The sequence below is a fragment of the Sinohyriopsis cumingii genome, chromosome 14 (assembly GCF_028554795.1).
Source record: "Sinohyriopsis cumingii isolate HCF-2022 chromosome 14, ASM2855479v2, whole genome shotgun sequence".
Taxonomy (NCBI): Eukaryota; Metazoa; Mollusca; class Bivalvia; order Unionida; family Unionidae; genus Sinohyriopsis; species Sinohyriopsis cumingii.
Window position 1 is genome coordinate 46242654 of NC_142974.1, and position 20472 is coordinate 46263125.

The window sequence follows — 20472 nt, forward strand, 5'->3', positions numbered from 1 at the left end:
ACGATGAAGGATGTCGCAGACAATACAAACTGAACAGTATGATTTTTAAAAAGATTCACCTAAAGTCAAATCTAATATCTATAGAAATAATGAATAATTGTTATCAAACCTATGAGCTATTTATATAGTCCCGTTCTATATATACCTTCCAATCCATGCAAACGTGAGAACAAATACCAAGAACACTTGTTCTGGGAATATATATTTGAAGCCGAGGAGACTTGGTCATTTCATTCTCAGGTCTTTCGATCATTGACACCATGGTTCGATTGCATATCCTGCATATTCTCTTTCTTCTGACGGGTACGTACCTTAAACATTTGAATGTTATTTGAATTTTTTATCTCTTCGACATTTCGTTGGAAATCATGTTTTTTGAACCTTTCATTTGTTAATTTTCAACCACGGTATGTTTAAAACAATCGATATCTTATGAAACAGACTTTATAATAAGTATTCACACCATAATGTATACTAATCCTTCATTTTTCCTCTAAAATGAGATATAAATAGATATTGTTGTAAACATAGTGGGATAACATTGATTTGTCAATGCCTCGTTCAGTACAAAATGTGGATTAGTAGAACACCCATTGCACAAGGGTGTTGTACTTGCAGATGGAAGTGAGTGGCAGATTTATTACATTTTGTTTAGGATTGTAGCAGAGGATCGTTGTAAATCGGTATGTGCACTACAGGCGTAAAATTTCCGGTTGAACATTGTTTTAACTGTGGCTAACTGACTTTGTCATTTTCTCTACAAGATGTTTATTTACATTTGAGTGCACGTTCTAACCCTACTTGCAAACTTAGAATGTCGTGGAGTCGAACCGGTTTAACATTTGATCGAATTGTCCATTTAAAATGGTCCTTATTCTGGGCAGTCTATTGTGTCTAAGGTCAAGTTAAATTAGACTATATAGGATGAGGTAAAAATAACTCGGGTATGTTTTTAGTTTAATCTTTGGAATCATTTGTTGTTGTGTTCTGATGTAATTTGATAGGAATAATTTATTAAAATTCATCTAAATTACTAAGTGTTCATTTATTTTTAGACTGAAACGTTACTTTGAACTTATTTAAATCCAACCAAAAGCATTCTGAATTAACTGACTGTGATGCATGAAGTCAATTTTGTACGTCAGCGTATTCAAGGTTTTTTGAATTCATTCCTAACATTATATACTTTGGACATGTCGTTGAACATTTGAGATTATTTGGGATTTAATTCACGATGCTGCAAGTGACTTTCCAATTTTAACTGTTTAATTTTAGAAAAATACATTAATTGTTGTTTTTAATAAATTTGCGTCCGAAGGTTACTTAGTTTAACACCATATAGTCTTAATAAATATTGAGTCTCGTCTGTCATCTTAATTTCTTGAAATATTTTAGATATATTTAAAAACTGTCTTTGAACTAGCATATATTTTCATTAACACGACCTTTGATTGACTCAGCCTGTTAATAATGCGACAAAAAAAAAGAAGACGTCGTATTTCTATTTACGAACAACCAAGACTGCTTATTAAGGTTAATATGTTGCAGAAATCATAATCACCGAAGTCATAATTATACATTATCAAGGCTATTTGTCACCTTATCCTTTTTTTTAAATCAACTTAAACAAATGGAAATGTTAACTTAGATTTGACAAAAGCTAACATGTTCTTTTTATAATTATGTCAAAATATATATCTTCTTATGTTACGTGTTTAGGCTCGAATAAACAGTGACAACAGAAAGAATAAAACAACAAGCTTTGAGAAATTTAACAAATAATTTATTTCCCTTGAAAAACACTTTAAAAATTGAAAAAATAAGAACTTACGGTTTTAAGAATCAAATCCAAAAATAATCCAAGGATAATCCAAGAATTAAATTTTAGAAGTTCTTTTAATGAAATGTTCTAATGAATTCAAATTCGAGTTCCGACGGAAAAATCCAAAATGAAAGGCGATGACTGTGGCCAGTATAGAACTGATGTGTACAGTCCTTTGTGAACCACAAAAAATAAAATACAATAAATAATATTCCGGTGTTTGAATTTCGAGTAAATCAAAGTCGGGAACAAAGTCAGAAATAGAAACAATGTTTCTAATATTAGGCATTTATGAAAAGATTAAGGTCAAACTGAATTTTATCGTAAATATCAAATTCCTAGTAAACAAAATTACATTACATTGACATGTAACACAATTAAAAATAAAACATTAAAACTTACCAAACAGACAATTGAATTAAATCAAATATAAATTAAATCAAATGTACGTAACAATTTGAATGAATCAGTCGTCTTATTTCAGTGGATAGTTGTCAAATACAATTGGCAGAAATCTGTCACCATAGATACATCAGATTGTTAACGAGTTTATTTGTGGCACATGTTACAAACAGATAATCATTTAGTTTCATTTGATTAAGAATAGATTCGTACTTTAAGGGAACTTTTAATAACCAATGAGTTTATGTTTATTACCAGTCACTTACACAACTTGCCATGGGTGTTATGCACTTCTACAATATAGTATATTTGTCTCATCTACATGAGCTGAGAGTGTCCCCATATACTACTGCTGAGCCTTCAACGAGAAAGTAGTGAGGTGTAAGTTTGTGTTATACCACCTGAACGTGAGGTTCGGGAATATATACTTGCATTCGAACACGTGAGAAGCCGGTTCCGCAAAAATACCACCCCTTTTGATTTCTTCTTTTCTTTCTTAGAGATCTCATCAGTATCGTTGAATTTTCAATATTTGATTCTATATCACTTGACGCAAAGGAAAAAAGAACATTTATTTTAAATCGTGAATTATTCCAATTCATGTACAATTAATAAATATTTTCGTACACTGACATTATTCTAATTATTCCCCCTGTTTCAAAATTATGTCGACTTTTTTAGGTAATGCAAGTGGGTTTTATCGGTAGGTATAAGATGACATTACAAACGACCATGGTGAACTGATAATGGTAAAGTTGAGAAATATTTTCTAGATTAGATATGTCGACATATTTCTTGTCGTAAGACGACCTACTTTTACAATTAATACGAAATTTTGAATTGGTTTAACGGCTTTTATTAAGTGGATAGGTGGAAGAAATACGCTGCAATATATTGCAACTGTGGTCATTTGGCTAGTTACCTCATTATTAGGTCGAAACCAACAAATTAATATTTGGCCTTAGATTTTATCGAAATAGATTTATTTCTAGCCTTATGGAAGCTTATTTGATTATTATCTCAACGTACTTGTCAGTGCATTTATGCAGAAAAGAGGGAATTGTTTTAAGGAATTTGTCACCATATTTAATATATTTTAGAGTATATTATTTTTTTATTCGGCGGTGTTGGAGTTAAAAAGATATTCCTCCAAATGAGTGACGAAACGATGTCTAATATCGTACGTTATTATCTAAAGTATTCATGAGTTCTTTATTTAGCATGCTAAAACGGACCTCACTGATTTCCTAACATGTGTAACTTTTGGAATATTCTATTGTATTAGTGCTTAGCAGAGAGAAGACTGATTCTTTGTATTAGATGATAGGAAAGGGTTTGTGGGCCATGGCGTTAAGTACTTTTCTATGGCTTGGAAATGCGTTTGAATGGGTGACATAAATGTGAAGAAAGAACGGCCATGCAAGAGTAAAATCAGTGTTTCATGATGTGTGGTCAATATATTACTAGAAAAAGGTCCATGGTGAACTGGAAATAACTTTATGACCATTCATCTTCGTTTAGAAAAGAATAAATTTCATAATAATATCCGCTGCGCTACAGTTTGATTCGCACATACAGTTGAAAGGTTCTAGACCATTTACTTTTTTGTAATTGCTTTATAACCAATATAATATTACGATATTGAAGAAAAAGATATGACGTGAATAAAGATTATAAGAGTGTCACCATTGTTCTAAGAGTAAGATAATAAAAAGATAATATAATACTGTGTTACTTAGGAGTGTATCGCTTTTGTGTGATATATACAATTTGTTCTCAGAGAGTTCAGCATTTTCCAGGAATGTAAGACAGGTGTGGGGCATATATAATTTAATCTGAAATGTATAGCTGCACCCAGTAAGGTAAAAGGTTTGCCAAGCCTTGTCGACAGGTATGAATATTGAATGATCAACAATACTATAGTTAATTCTGCAATTGTATATTGCGTTAACCTTCTTGACATTTAACGATGATCTGTTTGTGTTGTTACTTGGTTTTCAAACACGGACGTCATGGGCTTTCCACATTAAATAAAATGAATATTGTTTTGCATTTGTTCTTATTTTCTGACACCACCTGAACCGAAAAATATACGAAATTTCGTGTGGGGAAACTCTCGTGCCAATTGAACACCATTATTTATCTGACACAATATAATCTGTCTTTGTTAACACGAAATATAGGAAGCATTTGTAGAATAACAAAATGGGAAATCAGTTCGAGACCTTATGGACATGTTACTTTTAGAGAGCACATATTGATACAGAGTGTCTCTATACTGTTAAAATTCAGTGTTTCAATGTATGAGACAGAAACGCGTTATATTCATAAAACAATGACACAAGTATCTTTATTTCACAAAGAAATATCTTTGACGTCGTAAAATAAAGTGTTTTCATGCTTCAATATTCAATAAAATGAAAGAGGACAATTCATCTACGAGATTATTTTATCTACAATCAACGCACATACTTGTCACATTGTACGATTTCGTCACGCATACTATTCCTCAATCAAAGGAGAGAGTAGATCTCACTTGTATATTTAGGATAGTAGACAGTGTTTACATTCAGAGTTAATTCGCCATTGGTGATAAATCTTTAATTCGTTATGTTTGTGGCGGAAAATGTATGCATGTAAATATATTTGTATATAAGATTCAATCCGTGTCAGTAAATATATTGTCCCTACCGATATTTCTTCTCTATGAATTGACGAAGTGAACCACTAAAGGTAAAACTAATATTTATTTTATCGATCGCTATATACTGTTAACGCATCCAGATCATTAGAAAGAATATAAACTATGTTGTTATTTGTTGTTATAATAGCATATTGCACATTTCTTCGGATCATTCCTACATGTACTTTAAATGCAACCTGAAAGCCTATTGCGCCTCATTATGTGTGATAAATTAAGCTATTCGTGTCATTGGCCAAGATAGCGAAATGTAGAGGAATTCTCGTCGAGGATAGCGGCGAAATATTTGTACAACATTGTTACTAATTAAATAATTTATATTTATTTCGTTCGACATTGTAACATCGGTTGAGATGGATAGCATGAGACCCCATTTGAGAACTTAATGTTATCTGTTCGTTTGATCTCGTACTGGTTATGAATTTAATAATAAGCTTTTCATTTGAATGCTCTCAAAAATCACATGGGTGAAATAATTTAGATCGTATATAATATTGATTGCTTTAAGAACATATCGAGTATGATTTCCATTATGCAGGTGTGAACATCAATACGTTTACAATTTATATTTCTTACATATTACTTTGGGACAGAATCGATTAACGTAGAATAGACTGACAAAGGGTACTTGGAACATAAATTATTGCCGTCACACATATTGCCAAATCAGATTATTACAATAAGAACAGGTATATACGAAAATGCCGCGTGTGTGTATTTGTCATAATCTCCTTTAGTGTACGCAATGATTATATCCAGTTTGTATCTACCAGGTATGTGAAAAGTCGCCTTTTAATTAGTTACATTTCACTGCAGATATAAATACTGGTTTATTTTATGAAAAATATACTAATTTGGCATTATTCTTAAAACGAGAGAACAAAGAAAAAAGAAGAAAAACATAAAAAACCAAACAACTGATGTCCTGATTTCTTGTTCAGAGTAATATGTCTCTGAGTTTCACCTTTACTAGATCCTACACATGATGGGTGTCATAAATGCGTGTCTTTCATGGGAAAATATTTGATCTTTGGCACATGTGAATGTACTAAAATAAATGAGCCTTAAGCAGGTCGTTATAAAAGACAGAATTGAGTGAAAAGCTAATCATTAAATGTTCAAAGGAGGTCTATCACTGTCCATCGTCCACAGGTTTACAAAATGAATGCAACATAACAATTATAGTGATGAAGAATGTTGATGGCCTATTAGTCTATCAGTCTTTTGCAAACATAAGATAGAAAATTAATTAAAATAAAAAAGGAGGTAAATGTAGACATGTTAAACACTGTGCAATATAAATCAAGGTACCATATGACGTTGAATCAATATGATGTATAATAATTGCCAGAATTTGACTCTGGATAGAAAATAAACAGAACGAACTAATACCTTCAATCGCAATAAAAAGAAATGGAAAGAATGAAAACTTTACCTCTGCCACGGAAGCAGCTAAATCAAAAACATGTAGAAAATGTAATATTATCATTCCATGAAGCAGAACATTCCTCGGTTAAGTCAGTCCAGGGAAAAGTCATTGTATTCTCTGCGAATTTAGATAACCAGAAACAACCAAAAGACTCGAAATGAAATACAGGTCCTGCAGCTCTTTGAGGTTTCGAATATAAACACTAATGTATATGTCATATGCCACTCTGATTAGAATATAATGGTCATTATTCGTCATGCTCTCGTTAGATGCACATTGATGTTACAAGACCAATTCAAGAGCCCAAAATAATCCATAACATTGATAAAGAAGAAATATTCTATCTCTTTGTAAACGTTTGCCTCTGTTTGAATGCATGTTGTAGGTGCAGTGGTTTGCGATAAGACTCATTATTTATCTTGCAGATAGTCTCAAGAATGGCACTGTTGGTCGGAAACTGTGATGAAATTTAGTAGACAAACTTTTCAAGCAATCTACAATACCTAAGTATCCATCATTAATACAAATCCAATTAATGATTTCATTATATGATGGATTAGAGGAAAAAATTAAATGGACAACATCAGAACTAATATTGACATTAAACCGTTTCCCGATATCAATCTTAGCAGCATCCATATCAGTAGCAATGATGTATAAGATGCACCGGCAAAAGACGATGCTAGAAAGGAATGATGACGTCTTGGTGACATTAAAGTTTGCCATTTTTTTATAATGATGTTGGACACAAGTTTTAGCCAGTGATTACAGATGTGATACTTTCCGATATTAAGTAAATAAAAGAAACTTAGCCCTAATTACACAAAGCGAGTCAAATGTTGTTTTTAAAAATATTATATATGCCTGTTTTGTTATTATTATACACTTGAATTTTTTACTCTCAGCGTTAGTAAAACTGCTTTATTCCCCAGAATTAAAGCAGTTGCCTGCAGTCTGGTTCAACACCGAATTATGCAGCATTGCTACACTTACTCTATGAGCTGTAATGCCTGCTGCAAGATTGCTATTGAAGACAAAGTAATGAGTGGTTTTTAAATCAGTTGGTCGTGGGGGACTAAGTGATTTTTTGGTATAAACTTTCATCCATTTGCTGTTTTAAATTGTAGCAGTAAACGACTGCAGATCGAATTTAACAGACAACATGCTGGGACAAATATATTTCAAGTGTACACAAACCAGGCCGATCTGCTTCACAAAATATCCGCTTTTACTAAAATAGTTAATATTAAAACTACCTCTTGTCAACAGATTATTAACCAAATTTGAGGAATAACGTACCTAGTTTCTTTGATGTTTCTGCAAATATTTCCATTCCGCAAATATAACCGCCTTTTGTTAAGATAGTCAAACCTATAGGCAACGTAAACTAATCAAGGATCAACAGCAATGGATCATATTTAATAGATACATTTCAAAGAACTTAATGCCTACAAGTTCAGTCAAATAATACTGATCTACCATTTGATATAGTAACCGTAATTAAAAGTATGAACACATTATTCGAACTAAGATAAAAACAACTAAACAGAAGCTTATTATATTTATACAAATCATGCAGATCCACCACCAAACATGGCCACCGTTGATAGCAATTGACAAGCATTTGTATAGAATCCTGTTAAAAGCCAGTGAAGATTATTTTACTAAATTAGACAGAAAGAATTATTACATGAGGGACAATTAAGTCTTATCTATTGAGTTTGTTCCACTATTAAATATAACATCTATAACTAAGAAAAGAAACACATATGACAACTTTTCTATAATAAGCCACTTTATAGATAGCATCTTTCTTTTCATTTTTGGGTCAAATGATGCTTATCTACATTTACATATAGATGAAGATACACAATCATAATAGAGACATTATGAAACAGTTGTTCATGGAGCATACATTCTACATCTTATCTACAGAAAACGTCTTGCTGACTTAAACTAGCGTCCACTTCTCTTAATTTGAGTAATTGGCGAGTGACACAATCACATATAAAGCTCTTCTGTTATACATTTTTCATGCTTACCCCGACGTTCTTTAACAGTTTCAGCAGAACTTGCATTTGGCCTCATAATGTCTGCTCCACAGACAAATAGATCTACCGATATCCAAGGTAAGTTCAAATCGGTTCATTTTCTTTTTAGCAGCACTTGATAATGCATTATAACACATCTGATAAGGCTATCCGCAACTACAGAACACTCCTCAATTGCAGCCATATTTACTTATTAAAACAATGAAGTCATTCTTTGAATTAAATTAATTGCTTATTTTTCAAGTAGGCTTTGTGGCATAATTGTAAGTTTGTAATGTACACCGTGTGCCGTGCATAAAATGCTTTTGTGGGCATCACAAAAGCGCAAGATCCAATTTAATCATATAGGACTGTCCGATTCGATGTATATTTAAATCTAACAAAATTAATGAAGTGGAAGAAATTAGCATCGGTCAATAATATAGTATTTCTTAATTCACTTTACTTAAACTTTAGTTAATGTTGCTATAGCTTTGGCATATTGTGAACTTAGAAATAAAGGACTTGTATTTCGATTCTTACTTTGATACTTCGGTGTTTTTTGTTTATCGTTGGTGCAGAAAGGGACCCAATCCCAGTGCCGCAGAGTCAAACATCAAACCACAAAATTATGTTAGTATATGTTTATACAAGGTTAGATTAGAGGTCTTATAGAGATATCAGGTCCTTCATTGATAATCATAAACAGAAAAAGAGTGGTTACCTGCTGACTTGTGAGAATTTCCTGGTCATAAACCTCAATCTAGCCAGTTTTATTAACCTAACTTGCTTAAGAGTCATGTATGTATTTTTTGAGCACGTTGCTACGTACAACTTATCTTATACCTGCTAAACTAGTTTCAATTAAATTTCCTCGAAAGATTCAAGAACTTTTAACAGTGTAGAAATAATCTGATATTCCATTTCCATCACTCAAATTAACAAACATTAATTTCATTTCTTTTCAAAATATGTTTCACGAATTTAGTTGTCTAATACAATAATTAATGTATAACAATAATGCTAAGTCTGCTGATTTGCTCTGATGGCAATTCGATGTAAATATGTTCTTGGCTCCAGCCTTTTCACTGTTTGGAAATGGACATCGTGACATTTGTATTATGCTTTTTTAGTCTGGCAATGGTAGATACCTATAACGTTACGGGCCTCAATTTAAAGTGAGTATTGCATGGTTTCAATCATTGCCAAGCCTCTTTTATTTGTATATAATATTAAAGCATATTACCTGTCTACAACAAGAGATTTCTATTTACCCATCCCACTTCCATTCATTTTTTTATCACACAGTCAGAACATAATAGATATTGCCAAATATGGCACCATACTAGAATAATTTCAGCATAAGAAGAATACAATGTTCAAATTAAAAATGTCTGGACTTGGAAAACATAACTCGTAAGATTTATTGTATTGACGACATTTCCAGGGAATGTATAAATGGGTAAAACAAATAGAAACTAGATGTGCACGTGGTCACAAGCATTTACTTGCAGATTAGACATATTCTTATCATATCTTTCTTACAGAGGAAACGTTATCCATTCCTCTAATAATGGCAAAATTGGCCTGACGTAACGAACCTGGAACACCTTACTGCACATGTACACTAACCCCCAAAATAAACAACCTACGCATAGCATAAACAAAATCGAGTAATTGGTGTGTAAAGAGAAACGATGAGAAAATAACTCATCTAAATACATCCTTTTCAAGTACTTGCTAAGATACGTAGCACGATATACTGAAACTTCAATGTGAAGCGTTATTTCTTATCCACACCAACCAAATATATGGCATTTATAGTTTCCCAAAACAGTTCTTTTTGACAAATTTTCAAGGCTTTTCTCCAGCAGTAATCCAATGAAAAAACAATAACGTTATTGAGAATATAGACCAACTACATATACAACTGTCCACTTTTCAGTAGAATCATTAGATTAGTTTGGTTATAGGGAGTTGGCGAACCCATTTCCCAAAGCACCTTTTGAATATCAAGAAATATCGTCAAAAGCGGTTAGCGGAATAAATAGTAATGTCGTTTTGCAAATCTACATCAGTCACAGAGCTAATTTAAAATTTCTACAATAAACTCCATCAAGTATTATAACAGGAAATTCATTTAAAAGCCAAGTACACAAAATACCCCTTTATGGCAACGTTTCGAAATGAAATGGGAGGGGAGGTTGGTTCGATCCAATTTTCTTTTGGAGTTTTGAGGTATGCACAGTTTCCACCCATTTGATAAAACAGTAAATTTATGGTTGTATTTCCAAGACAATTTGGTTTTGTTTTCTTTTTCTATGCAGGAAATAGCAGTGAAAAGTCTACTGGCACGCGTCTGTTAGGTAACGAAACACGTAAGTATGTGTCATGAAACTTAGATGTAGCTAGTAATTGACTTTTTAATATATTGTTAAGACCGAAAGAGGATGTTTGATAGAGTGCACATTTGCACCTGAAGAAGAAGTTTACCAAGATAATAAAAACAATTGTGGTTATCGAATATGGATACACATATTTGTTTCCGAATTGGGGGAAACTAATGATAAGACTTCCACTACTTCCATTTAAAATAAGGTAAACAATCGGTGTTATATGCACTCGTGTGTAGCAGACACACTTGCATGAGGACCCAGTAATTAATTCTCATGTATCAACAGTCATTCCGGATTCCTATGAAAGAAATCAAGGTATATATAAATAATTATATATAATTTGAAATATATATCAAACATTAATTCTTATCCTAGGATTCCTATACAAGACGGCTTGATTATAGTAAGCAGAATTCATATTTTAATACAAACAATGCTATCATACCAGTTAGACAATTCTTAATTCCTACTCTACGGAGACTCGAACACAGGTACGCGGGTTAAAGATCGAGCTACATAATTTTTTGGTGATGTGTGCTTATTCGTGAAAGAATATGGGCTCTTTTATGCAGGCAAGGCGATGGTTGTCGTTTACACTGCGGACCTGGGTTAGAATATCCGTAGAGTACGAATTAAAACATTTCTAACCTGTATGATAGTGTTATTCGTATTAATATATATATATATATATATATATATATATATATATATATATATATATATATATATATATACTCGTAAACGTGAGCAAAACAAAAATAACGAAGGTTGAAAATAAAACATACAATTGATAGTTGTTTAGTTAATTAGAGGAATGTTTGTCATATTTTTGTTTCATTTAAAGTTTGGTTTTGAGACTATTTATCAATGGAAAATAATTTTAATACTATTTATTCATACTTATATGGTTGGTAGCACCCATTAGTTATTTGTTTGGAAAGGCTGTTCTTGTTTCAGCATGTCTTGAACTTAGTGTTACTTGCCGCAGGCAATATGGAAATGCTTAAAGGCAACGCCTGATTTTTACCGTTTCTTTATGTGTTTATATAAATGTGGTAATAAGTTTTTTGTCGGAATAATTTAGTCGAAAAGTAAAGGCTATGTGTGTAAAATCTATTATTGGCGAAGAGAGCTTATATTTGTTGGTAAGATCTTCCTGTACTGATTTGTAACTGTACTGAATGGAGGAAAAACACGAATGGAACTGTAGTGAGGCTAGAATTCCAACTGAATTCACAAAGATGTAATCCCATCCTCAATCATTCTCTAAAAGTGAAAGCAACAACAAACAATGAAAAAGCATAAAAAACCACAAACAATCGTTTGACCTTAAATGGGTACAAAAAGGAATTTTGTAAGGTCATATGCTTATATTGTTATACTGATATTCGTATTTATTATTTTGATCACATCCATGTTCATTGCTTGATTTCGCCATGTTACATTTTTGATAGTACGAGGGTTTAATGGACAGTACTGCGCCTATGATTGCTATACCTATAGATGCGGTTTCTCTACATGCCGAGCCTGTTCCGGCAGTAGTCAGTATTGTGTAAACGGTTGCTGTGGGAGTATATACAGTACTCGTAACGACGTATGCTGCAAGTAAGTTTATTGTTACATACATGTTTTTTTACTATGTTTTATTCTTACTATGACGTTCTTTGTTTTTTTCCTTGGAATAATTACGGTTAGCATGTTCCGGAATCTACAGCCCGTAAATATCGCTCAATCAATATATTTTTCCTATAAAAGTTTACTTAACTAGACAAATTCAAATCGATGTATTATATTTCAAATTTATTTCTATGTGAACGTTTACATTAAGAGCATGCAATTATGGTTGCGATATTTATCACTGTGATACGTGATCTAATAGTACAACGATTCCTTTAACCTCACTAGAGCCTATTTTGACATCCTGACAGTCTTATCCGCAACTTGCACGTAAGTAAAGAGCACATATATCTCTTGATAATATAGGAGAATGGACACAACATAATAGTAGGTTTTTAACCTTGCCTAAATTTTATAATTGTACAACCGAAGATCAGTAATATAATTTTAAAGAAAGATAGTTCTGAACGCACAGTGAGCAAGAGACATTTGTATCCCGAATACAGGATGTACACTTACAATTCGGACTAAAGCTGATATGATGTTAATAAATTATGCTGGGATTGGAATTTTATTAATTGTTTGGTCTGAATGCATGCTTTCAAAATAAATACACTTTGCTGATGTAAAGTTAGTTTCAAGACTGTTGACTATTTAATGGAAAGACATTAATACGTTGTCAAATAAAATACTCAGGTATTTGTCTAGAAATTAAGGAGTTGAAAACATTAAAGTCTCTGATTGTGGAAGAATTAACCAAAGAAGCAAAGGCTATAAAGAACGGAAATCTATCTAGATATAAAGATGTGTATGAAGCAAGTAAAAGATAAATGAGGTCTTTGCAGCACAGTTCATTATTGACAAGAAGATACTCATGCCCTAATCAACGTAAGGAACTGAACAATCATGGCATCCTGAATGCGTTTGAAACTGTATTTTGTTCATATGATTTCCAATATGCAGAACAAAGACTAAACGTTGCAATAATTTTAGCTGCTATGATTACGTCGACAAACGTTAGTAGGAGGGAATAAACATAATGACTACTATGCAGATGGCAATTTGCACTCAAGGCTGGTGTAAACAAATGTTTCTTATGGACATCAAAATTGATAGAGACATCCAGGAAATGTTCGGCTAGAAAATGGTTTGTTTTCCGAAAAATGTCATAAACAGACCATAATACATGGAACTGATACTGAACGAATTCAGCATCAGAAACATCAACAACAATAATAATAAACCAATAGCTGATCTGCACAGTTTATTTATCATAAAAACGTTTTTCTTTTTTCGACGAAACAAATGAAAGATTTTTGACTGCATCCATAGAGCATACTTATCAAGACCCAAATACTGGAATCATCTTTGTTAGTCTTAAATGTAACTATCGTAAAACTTTGATAAGTCATTTTAGTAGGTCACTAATTTATAAATAGCAGTTATACTTGATATCGGACAGGCATAGTTTTAAAAAAATAAAAAATAACCCTGCTGAAGTTGTGATGAATTCTATTGCTACCACATCCTCTAAAGCAGCAAATTTAATAAATATTTTCACTTTTGAATGACAACGACTATTTAGTATGTCACACTGTAAAATTTATGCAGGATGCTTTCTATTTTTGATTACATTTGTTCAACCTCTTTGGTGTGTTCAGATGTTTAAATTTACAATCTATGTATAAGAATGGGGCAGTTTGTTATTTGGCCCTGATAGCATGTCGTTTAGCAAATATGCCAATCGTTTATGTGGTGAAATCATGTAACTTAATACTAGTGTCTTTTATTCCAGTAACGGCGGCCCTAATGACACTTCAGCTACTATTGGGTTGCTATTAGGCTTAATACTCGGCCTTAGCACCACTTCTATACTGCTACTGTAAATGCAAACGCTCTCGGTAAGTATAGATTCGTTCCACAAAAGATATATAGTTTTGTGATAATTATAACAGTTTGATCAGGGGAGGCTGGCTGGCGCAAGATAAATTATTCCTGTACCTTCTACAAACATATCTGATACAGCTGAAACTGCTACCACTACTATTGCTGCTGTTGTGAAAACAGCAGTAACTGCTCCTACTACCACCATTTGTAATAACAACAACACAAGTGTAGTTATCTATCTTAGTGATGGAGCTGTATTCACGGATGGGTTGCGGTGGTTCTGTTAGTATTCGACAGTCTTTCATGCCATTTTCGATTAGCTATGTGCGTTCTTTCATATAGTTGGGGCCCCGCGTGCCTGAGTGTTCTAAAATGCATACCGTTACGGATCACTGCCATTTCACCTTTATCTGCGTGGGTTCGAGGCTCGGGCTTCGCCAGTTTGGGTATGTGAGAAAGCTTGCCAGTAGCTTCTTATGGGTCGGTGGTTCTTTCTGGGGTTTACCCTGTTTCTTTTTTCACTATTTATACTGGCCGAAACGTATAGCCTATCTTTTGTTTAAAAATGACGTCATACCCTACAACAAAAACAACCGTTCGTTAAGTTATTAATTTCCATATTCTCATCAAATACATGCAATAATAGATTTAATATAAGAATGGATCAATGGACTAACTACTTCTGATGTTGTTTTGATGAATGTTCTTATTGTCGCTTTTGTGATTATATTTGTACAGAATATTACTATGGAAACCATAATATTTGTGGTCAATGAAGAAAAAGACTGGCATTATGTTGTTGTAATGGTTTGCATTGTTTATAATCATTTATACAATTTATTATGCTTAAATAATCAGTATGCAATTGATAAACATCCTACACGGGCATTGTCGCGCGAAGAAATAGTATCGTATTATTGTCATTTCCATTGAACTTATCTCCGAGCTCAACGCAAATATATGATTTCACTCCATGAACAATATTTTGTATACTAGCTGTTCATGTGAGCATGAGTGGTAATCATTTTGTAGCAGCATAAAAACACCAGGTCCCACGCTAACTCTTTCAACACTAGTTAAATTGAACCAAATGTCAGTTTTCAAAAACATAACCATTTGAATTTGATATTATCAGCATGTAAGAGGCACAAATCTCATACTATATCACACGATGCAAATTCTAGTTCAGGTCAGGTTTACCCTTATTTTCAGTTTGTATGGAGCAATTAGCTCATATATTTATATTTCCTAGAATAGCAAAGTTTTAGAAACATTGGAATCCGGTAATTTTGTAGACTTGTTCTACAATCAGGATTACAATGTATAGGATGCAGACATAGAGGGAAAACTGATCCCGAATGTAGGTCAAGGCCAGAGAGTTTTGGCGCACAAAATACATTGCCTTCTTTGCAAGACCTCCTGCCATTCGCATAATAATATATAATATAATGTACAACAGGAATCAATCTTTTGTCCATGATAATACTCAGAGCGCCCGTGACAATAAAACACGTCTTAAATATGGTTTATGCAAGCTTGACAGTCCTTTTCCCTTGTTCAAAATCTGACAAAGAATTAATATCATTTCGACTTGATTCTGCAAGAGACGTACAGGATGAATACATATCAAGGTCAGGCTTAAAGTGACGTGGGTGGACCCAAGTAACATTTTAAACAATGTTGAATATAACCAAATAATAAAATGACTGAATTTTTTCTATCGACATTTCTATCAACCTTCAGTTATTGGTTATCCCCCATTTGAATTTAAAACATTTTATATTGGTCCTTGAAGGAGATATAATAATATCTTTACCAATAATGTAAGACGTTATATGGAGAAAAACACATGACACTTTTTCATCTTTGTAACCAAATATGTGAAAAGTCGAAAAGAACAAGTAGCACAAACCAGGGTAGAAAAGGGTTGTACAGTTTTCCCATGGTGAGTATGCTTACTTATGTTTTCAATATGTTGGTCGTGTTAAAAGTCAAACACTACTGTTCTGGTTCGGTCCTTATTTTGTTGATATGGCGTTACCGCTCCATTTTTTTTAACGGTGTCTCTCAGAATCACATTATACATCCCATTCATATTGATCGGCTTCATATTGTGCATTTTCGGTATGTTACACATGTTTGACAACCAATGTCGTCGTCGTTCTTTAATATATCTCAAAACATGAACTCACAGCCAACACAAACATAGACTGTGATTTTATCACAGGCTCATCCACGTTTGTTACTTGAACTTGATTAACCTCAAACAACCATATCCAATACTAATATCAGACCAAAGCCAATATTCTGCAAACCACTGAGTTATAAGGACCCAGATCATATAAAAGCAAATTTATTTTCACTCTCAAATTCAGATAGCAACCACAAAATAAAATACATTTTGGCTTGAGGACACAATAGAAGGGTTGATGTCTCCGATGCATGCTGTAGGAGAAAGTACTGAATGTTCACTATGGATTTCAACCTTCAAACTGAGTTCAAAAACGTTAAGACGTACATTTATGCCAGACCACTACCTTTAGAGAGATATATCCCTGTCAGTACATATATTCGAAAACATTTACATGCTTTATTTTGTTTTTAACTTTAGAGATGCAGTTTGCTTTTGATGTTGCGAAGATGTACAAGTTTTAGTCATTCATGATAATATCCAGGTTTAATATGTCAAATTGTGTGCAGCTTTTCTAAAAAATAAGCAATGTAAAACCAGTATGTTGCATGTAAGGAAACGTAATTTACGTAGGTAATGAATGCATAACTTATACGCATAAATGATTCTCCTGTGCTGAAAGAATGTTATGAGTTGATGTTCTATCATTTTTGTTGTGTAAGTACCTTATAGTTTTTCTGCATGGTGTACGCTGATGTTCATGGTATCCAAAGTATTAAACTGCTTTAAGCCTTAACATATTGGCTACAATATCGACTTATTGATATCTTTATGAGATAAACAGTGTGTTTCTATTTGATAGAGATATAATGTTAAAAATCTGTGTACTTATGGTTGTTCTCTTACAGATGGTATTTATGTTAATTTTATTTTACTTAAGCATATTGAATGCCACGTGTATTGGTCATTTGCACGTTTTCACAGCTATGCACCAGAGTCTCTGGCTTCCTGTGTTCCACTGTATTTTCAGCAATGAATGAAAATAGTTTAATCGAACATTTTTAGCTGTATACTTAGCTTCTTGATGTGGTTGTGCCCTTCTGTATTTTGTCATTTTAAAATCAAGTTTAACGTTTTAAATACCAAAGATGCTTTAACATTTATTTGCGTTGTATGATTACAAGTGCAGCTGGTATTGCATATATATTTAGCATTTGAAATTGCGACACAGTACTTTATAACATTTTAATTTACGAACTCGTATACGCATACATGTTGTAGCGTATGATTGATGCGAGTGAAGCAAAATACACTTTCTTTCTAAGATGCATCGAGATAGATTGCATACCTATACATGCGGACTATAGTTATTGTGTAGTTATCACATTTGAATCATAGGAGTTTCAACAGATGAATGGCCCTGAATGTTATCTCGGAGGCCAGGCTTAAAGACCCCAATTTTGACTTGGAATGACAACATTCATTTGACAGCTATTTTTGTTTTAGCACAACCGACTGAATAACGTTTTAGAACTTAATGACACCAGACTTGTTACAGAGAATACTATTAATTCACTTTTGTATGTCAAGTAATCTATAGGATAGTTGTTCATTCATATTTTATTATACCCTGCAAACATCGTATGAGATAACTGTAATATGGAATCGGAATGCGAGAGTATAGTGTTTTGATTTTTATGGTATGACGGTAAAATTCGCGCTCATTCAGTGTATGATAGTATTGTGTGGCAGGCATTAATAGTACCAAATATATAAAAAGCTATTTCTGACCTTTCAAATCGGCTGTGCAAATAATCTGATAAAACATTAGAAATACACAACAAAACTTGATATATTGCTTTGTGCGTATTATCTGTACGCATTTACATGATTTAACGAAATGTCAGCACAATCCTATCCATGTGAAATTGAAAATTAAGTTTTCAAACTGTGAAGGAATAGAATATGTTTTAAAATGTAGAAATATATATTCTCCCATAAGAACTTTGACGAGTTGACGATTACTCCCGCAAAGTAAAATATAAATATGTTAAAATTCTTAAATCGAGTTCTGAAAAAAAGGTAAAAGTACTTTGTCTCAGGCAACGTCTCAAGCAATTTACCTTTTGTTTTCAGATTACCTTAGAAGAAGTAGCATGTTGGGCAACAACAGATCAAGATACCAAGAATCTATATGCAGTTGTTTTCATCTAATGCTATGTGATCTGTAAAAATGAATCACAAGAAGAAACAAATTAAGTTTTGAATACTAGTACTTTTTCACAACTCTGCAAGTTTTAGATATTTACTTTGGTCACATTAATACGCATTAGATGCTATGATTCAAGTTTAAAGTTTCAAAGCGTCCTCCTAATTTATAATTTTCTTCCTTCACTTTATAATCGAACCCTCTTGTCAATTTTACTAACGAACAGTGTTTGTCTATTAACTGACGCAAGCCATCAACGACCCACACATCCCTTTGTTGTGGCATTTGTTTTCCCGGTGCGTTATGAGACATTCTATAATTATCTTTGAAACAAGTTTAATAAATCATAAAGAGCTTGCTAGTTTGGTAAAGTTGTCACAATCTAACCATACTTTGGCTTAATACTTCCGTTTTATGTCTTTCTGTCATATTTACATATATCTATCCAGTATTGAATATCAGTTCAGCAGAAAGCTATCCAATTATTAACATCAATTATTAACATCATACCTGTCTTGTGTTCTCTTCGAGTATATTGGATTCAGAAGAACTTAATACAACTTCACTGGTAAATCAAATTGAAGTGTATCTTTCAGGTACTCCTATATAAACATCGACGATTTTGGGGCAACACAATTCGAACGGTACATAGATATATATCTTCATTCAAATGTATGAAAAGCAGCTGCCAATTAATAAACAAAATCAATTTCCTGATGAAGATTTGTAAAAGTCCATAAATAAACCATTGCTAATATTTAGGCTTGTCCGTCCGATCGTCTGTCCATGTTGTAGTATTAGCAAGACTACTTTACTTGTAGACCATATGCCATATTATATAGATGGCTTACACATGCTGTAAGAAAGCAGCCCGTTAATATTTGCGACTAACGATGGAATGTCAACAAACCATTTTCTGCATTTTCACTTTGGATCTAAACAGCAAAGCAACCCATTCATTTTGGGGTCAGTACAATCAACTGTAAAATTCACAGGGACTTAAGAAACGAAATGGTATACGAACGATATCAATGATAACAGGTTATTCATCTTGGTCATTGTGTGTGGCTTGCACTTGCATACTCTTTTATATATATATATATATATATATATATATATATATATATATATATATATATATATATATATATATATATATATATATATATAACATTGATCTTTGGGTATGCATTTCAATGTCAAAGTCGTAATGTGCCGACAAGATAATTAAAAAACTTTACCACCAACCTGGATATTGTTTCAAAGTTCTAACATATGCAGGGGACATTTTGCATGATTACTGATGACCGAAATGAAAAGAAGTGTTATAGCTGTTGGTGTATTTGTGTATTAGTTTGTACCTGTTGTGATGTGATTTTAGCATTACTCTTTGCAACTGTATTATTTTTCGATTTGTATTTATGTTTGCATGTACTACAAAATGCCATAGCTACAAGTTTACTGAAGAAACTATAATCTTCTAAATGTTTGTTTACTGTAATTATTGATTTAGTTCTGCTTCTTCTCCTTCCATTTATTATTATTATTATTATTATTATTATTATTATTATTATTAATTAGAGATCAACATATAAATGTTTGGCAGAAGGGTTGAAAGTTAATGTCCCAGCAATCCGAGGAATGAAGATATTTTCGGGAAGAGATACTACATTTCTAGGTGATTCCTAGCTCTCTGCAGAAACGTTTTTGTTATACATTATTGCAAAACCACCCGAACCTATATATTCTCATTCATTGTGAGTACAACTGTTTTGAATGTTATTTTATTCATTTTCCTAATTATTCTGAAACATTTTCTTCATTTTCTTTTGGGGGATGGTGTATCTG

The 20472-nt window shown here is 32.7% G+C and overlaps 1 protein-coding gene across 2 annotated transcripts; it reads left to right on the forward strand.

The window, feature by feature from the left end:
* Positions 1–215: 215 nt before the first annotated feature.
* On the forward strand, positions 216–19341 carry LOC149783692 (uncharacterized). 2 transcript variants are annotated; one of them, XM_089931930.1, is made up of 6 exons: positions 219–303; positions 8415–8483; positions 10712–10762; positions 12235–12385; positions 14193–14298; positions 18552–19341. In XM_089931930.1, the coding sequence occupies exons 1-5, from the start codon at positions 261–263 to the stop codon at positions 14281–14283; spliced, it is 405 nt and encodes a 134-aa protein (XP_089788056.1). In that variant the 5' UTR covers positions 219–260; the 3' UTR covers positions 14284–14298; positions 18552–19341. The 2 variants fall into 2 exon arrangements, with proteins under 2 accessions (XP_089788057.1, XP_089788056.1); XM_089931931.1 differs by lacking the exon at positions 8415–8483 and having other exon boundaries at positions 216–303.
* Positions 19342–20472: the final 1131 nt, after the last annotated feature.

Excerpts from the sequence above, each read along its gene's own strand:
- LOC149783692 (XM_089931930.1), top strand. The coding sequence starts at position 261 with ATGGTTCGATTGCATATCCTGCATATTCTCTTTCTTCTGACGG. Across the intron at positions 304-8,414 it reads TATTCTCTTTCTTCTGACGG|TTTCAGCAGAACTTGCATTT; the intron begins GTACGTACCTTA and ends GTTCTTTAACAG. Across the intron at positions 12,386-14,192 it reads CGTAACGACGTATGCTGCAA|TAACGGCGGCCCTAATGACA; the intron begins GTAAGTTTATTG and ends CTTTTATTCCAG.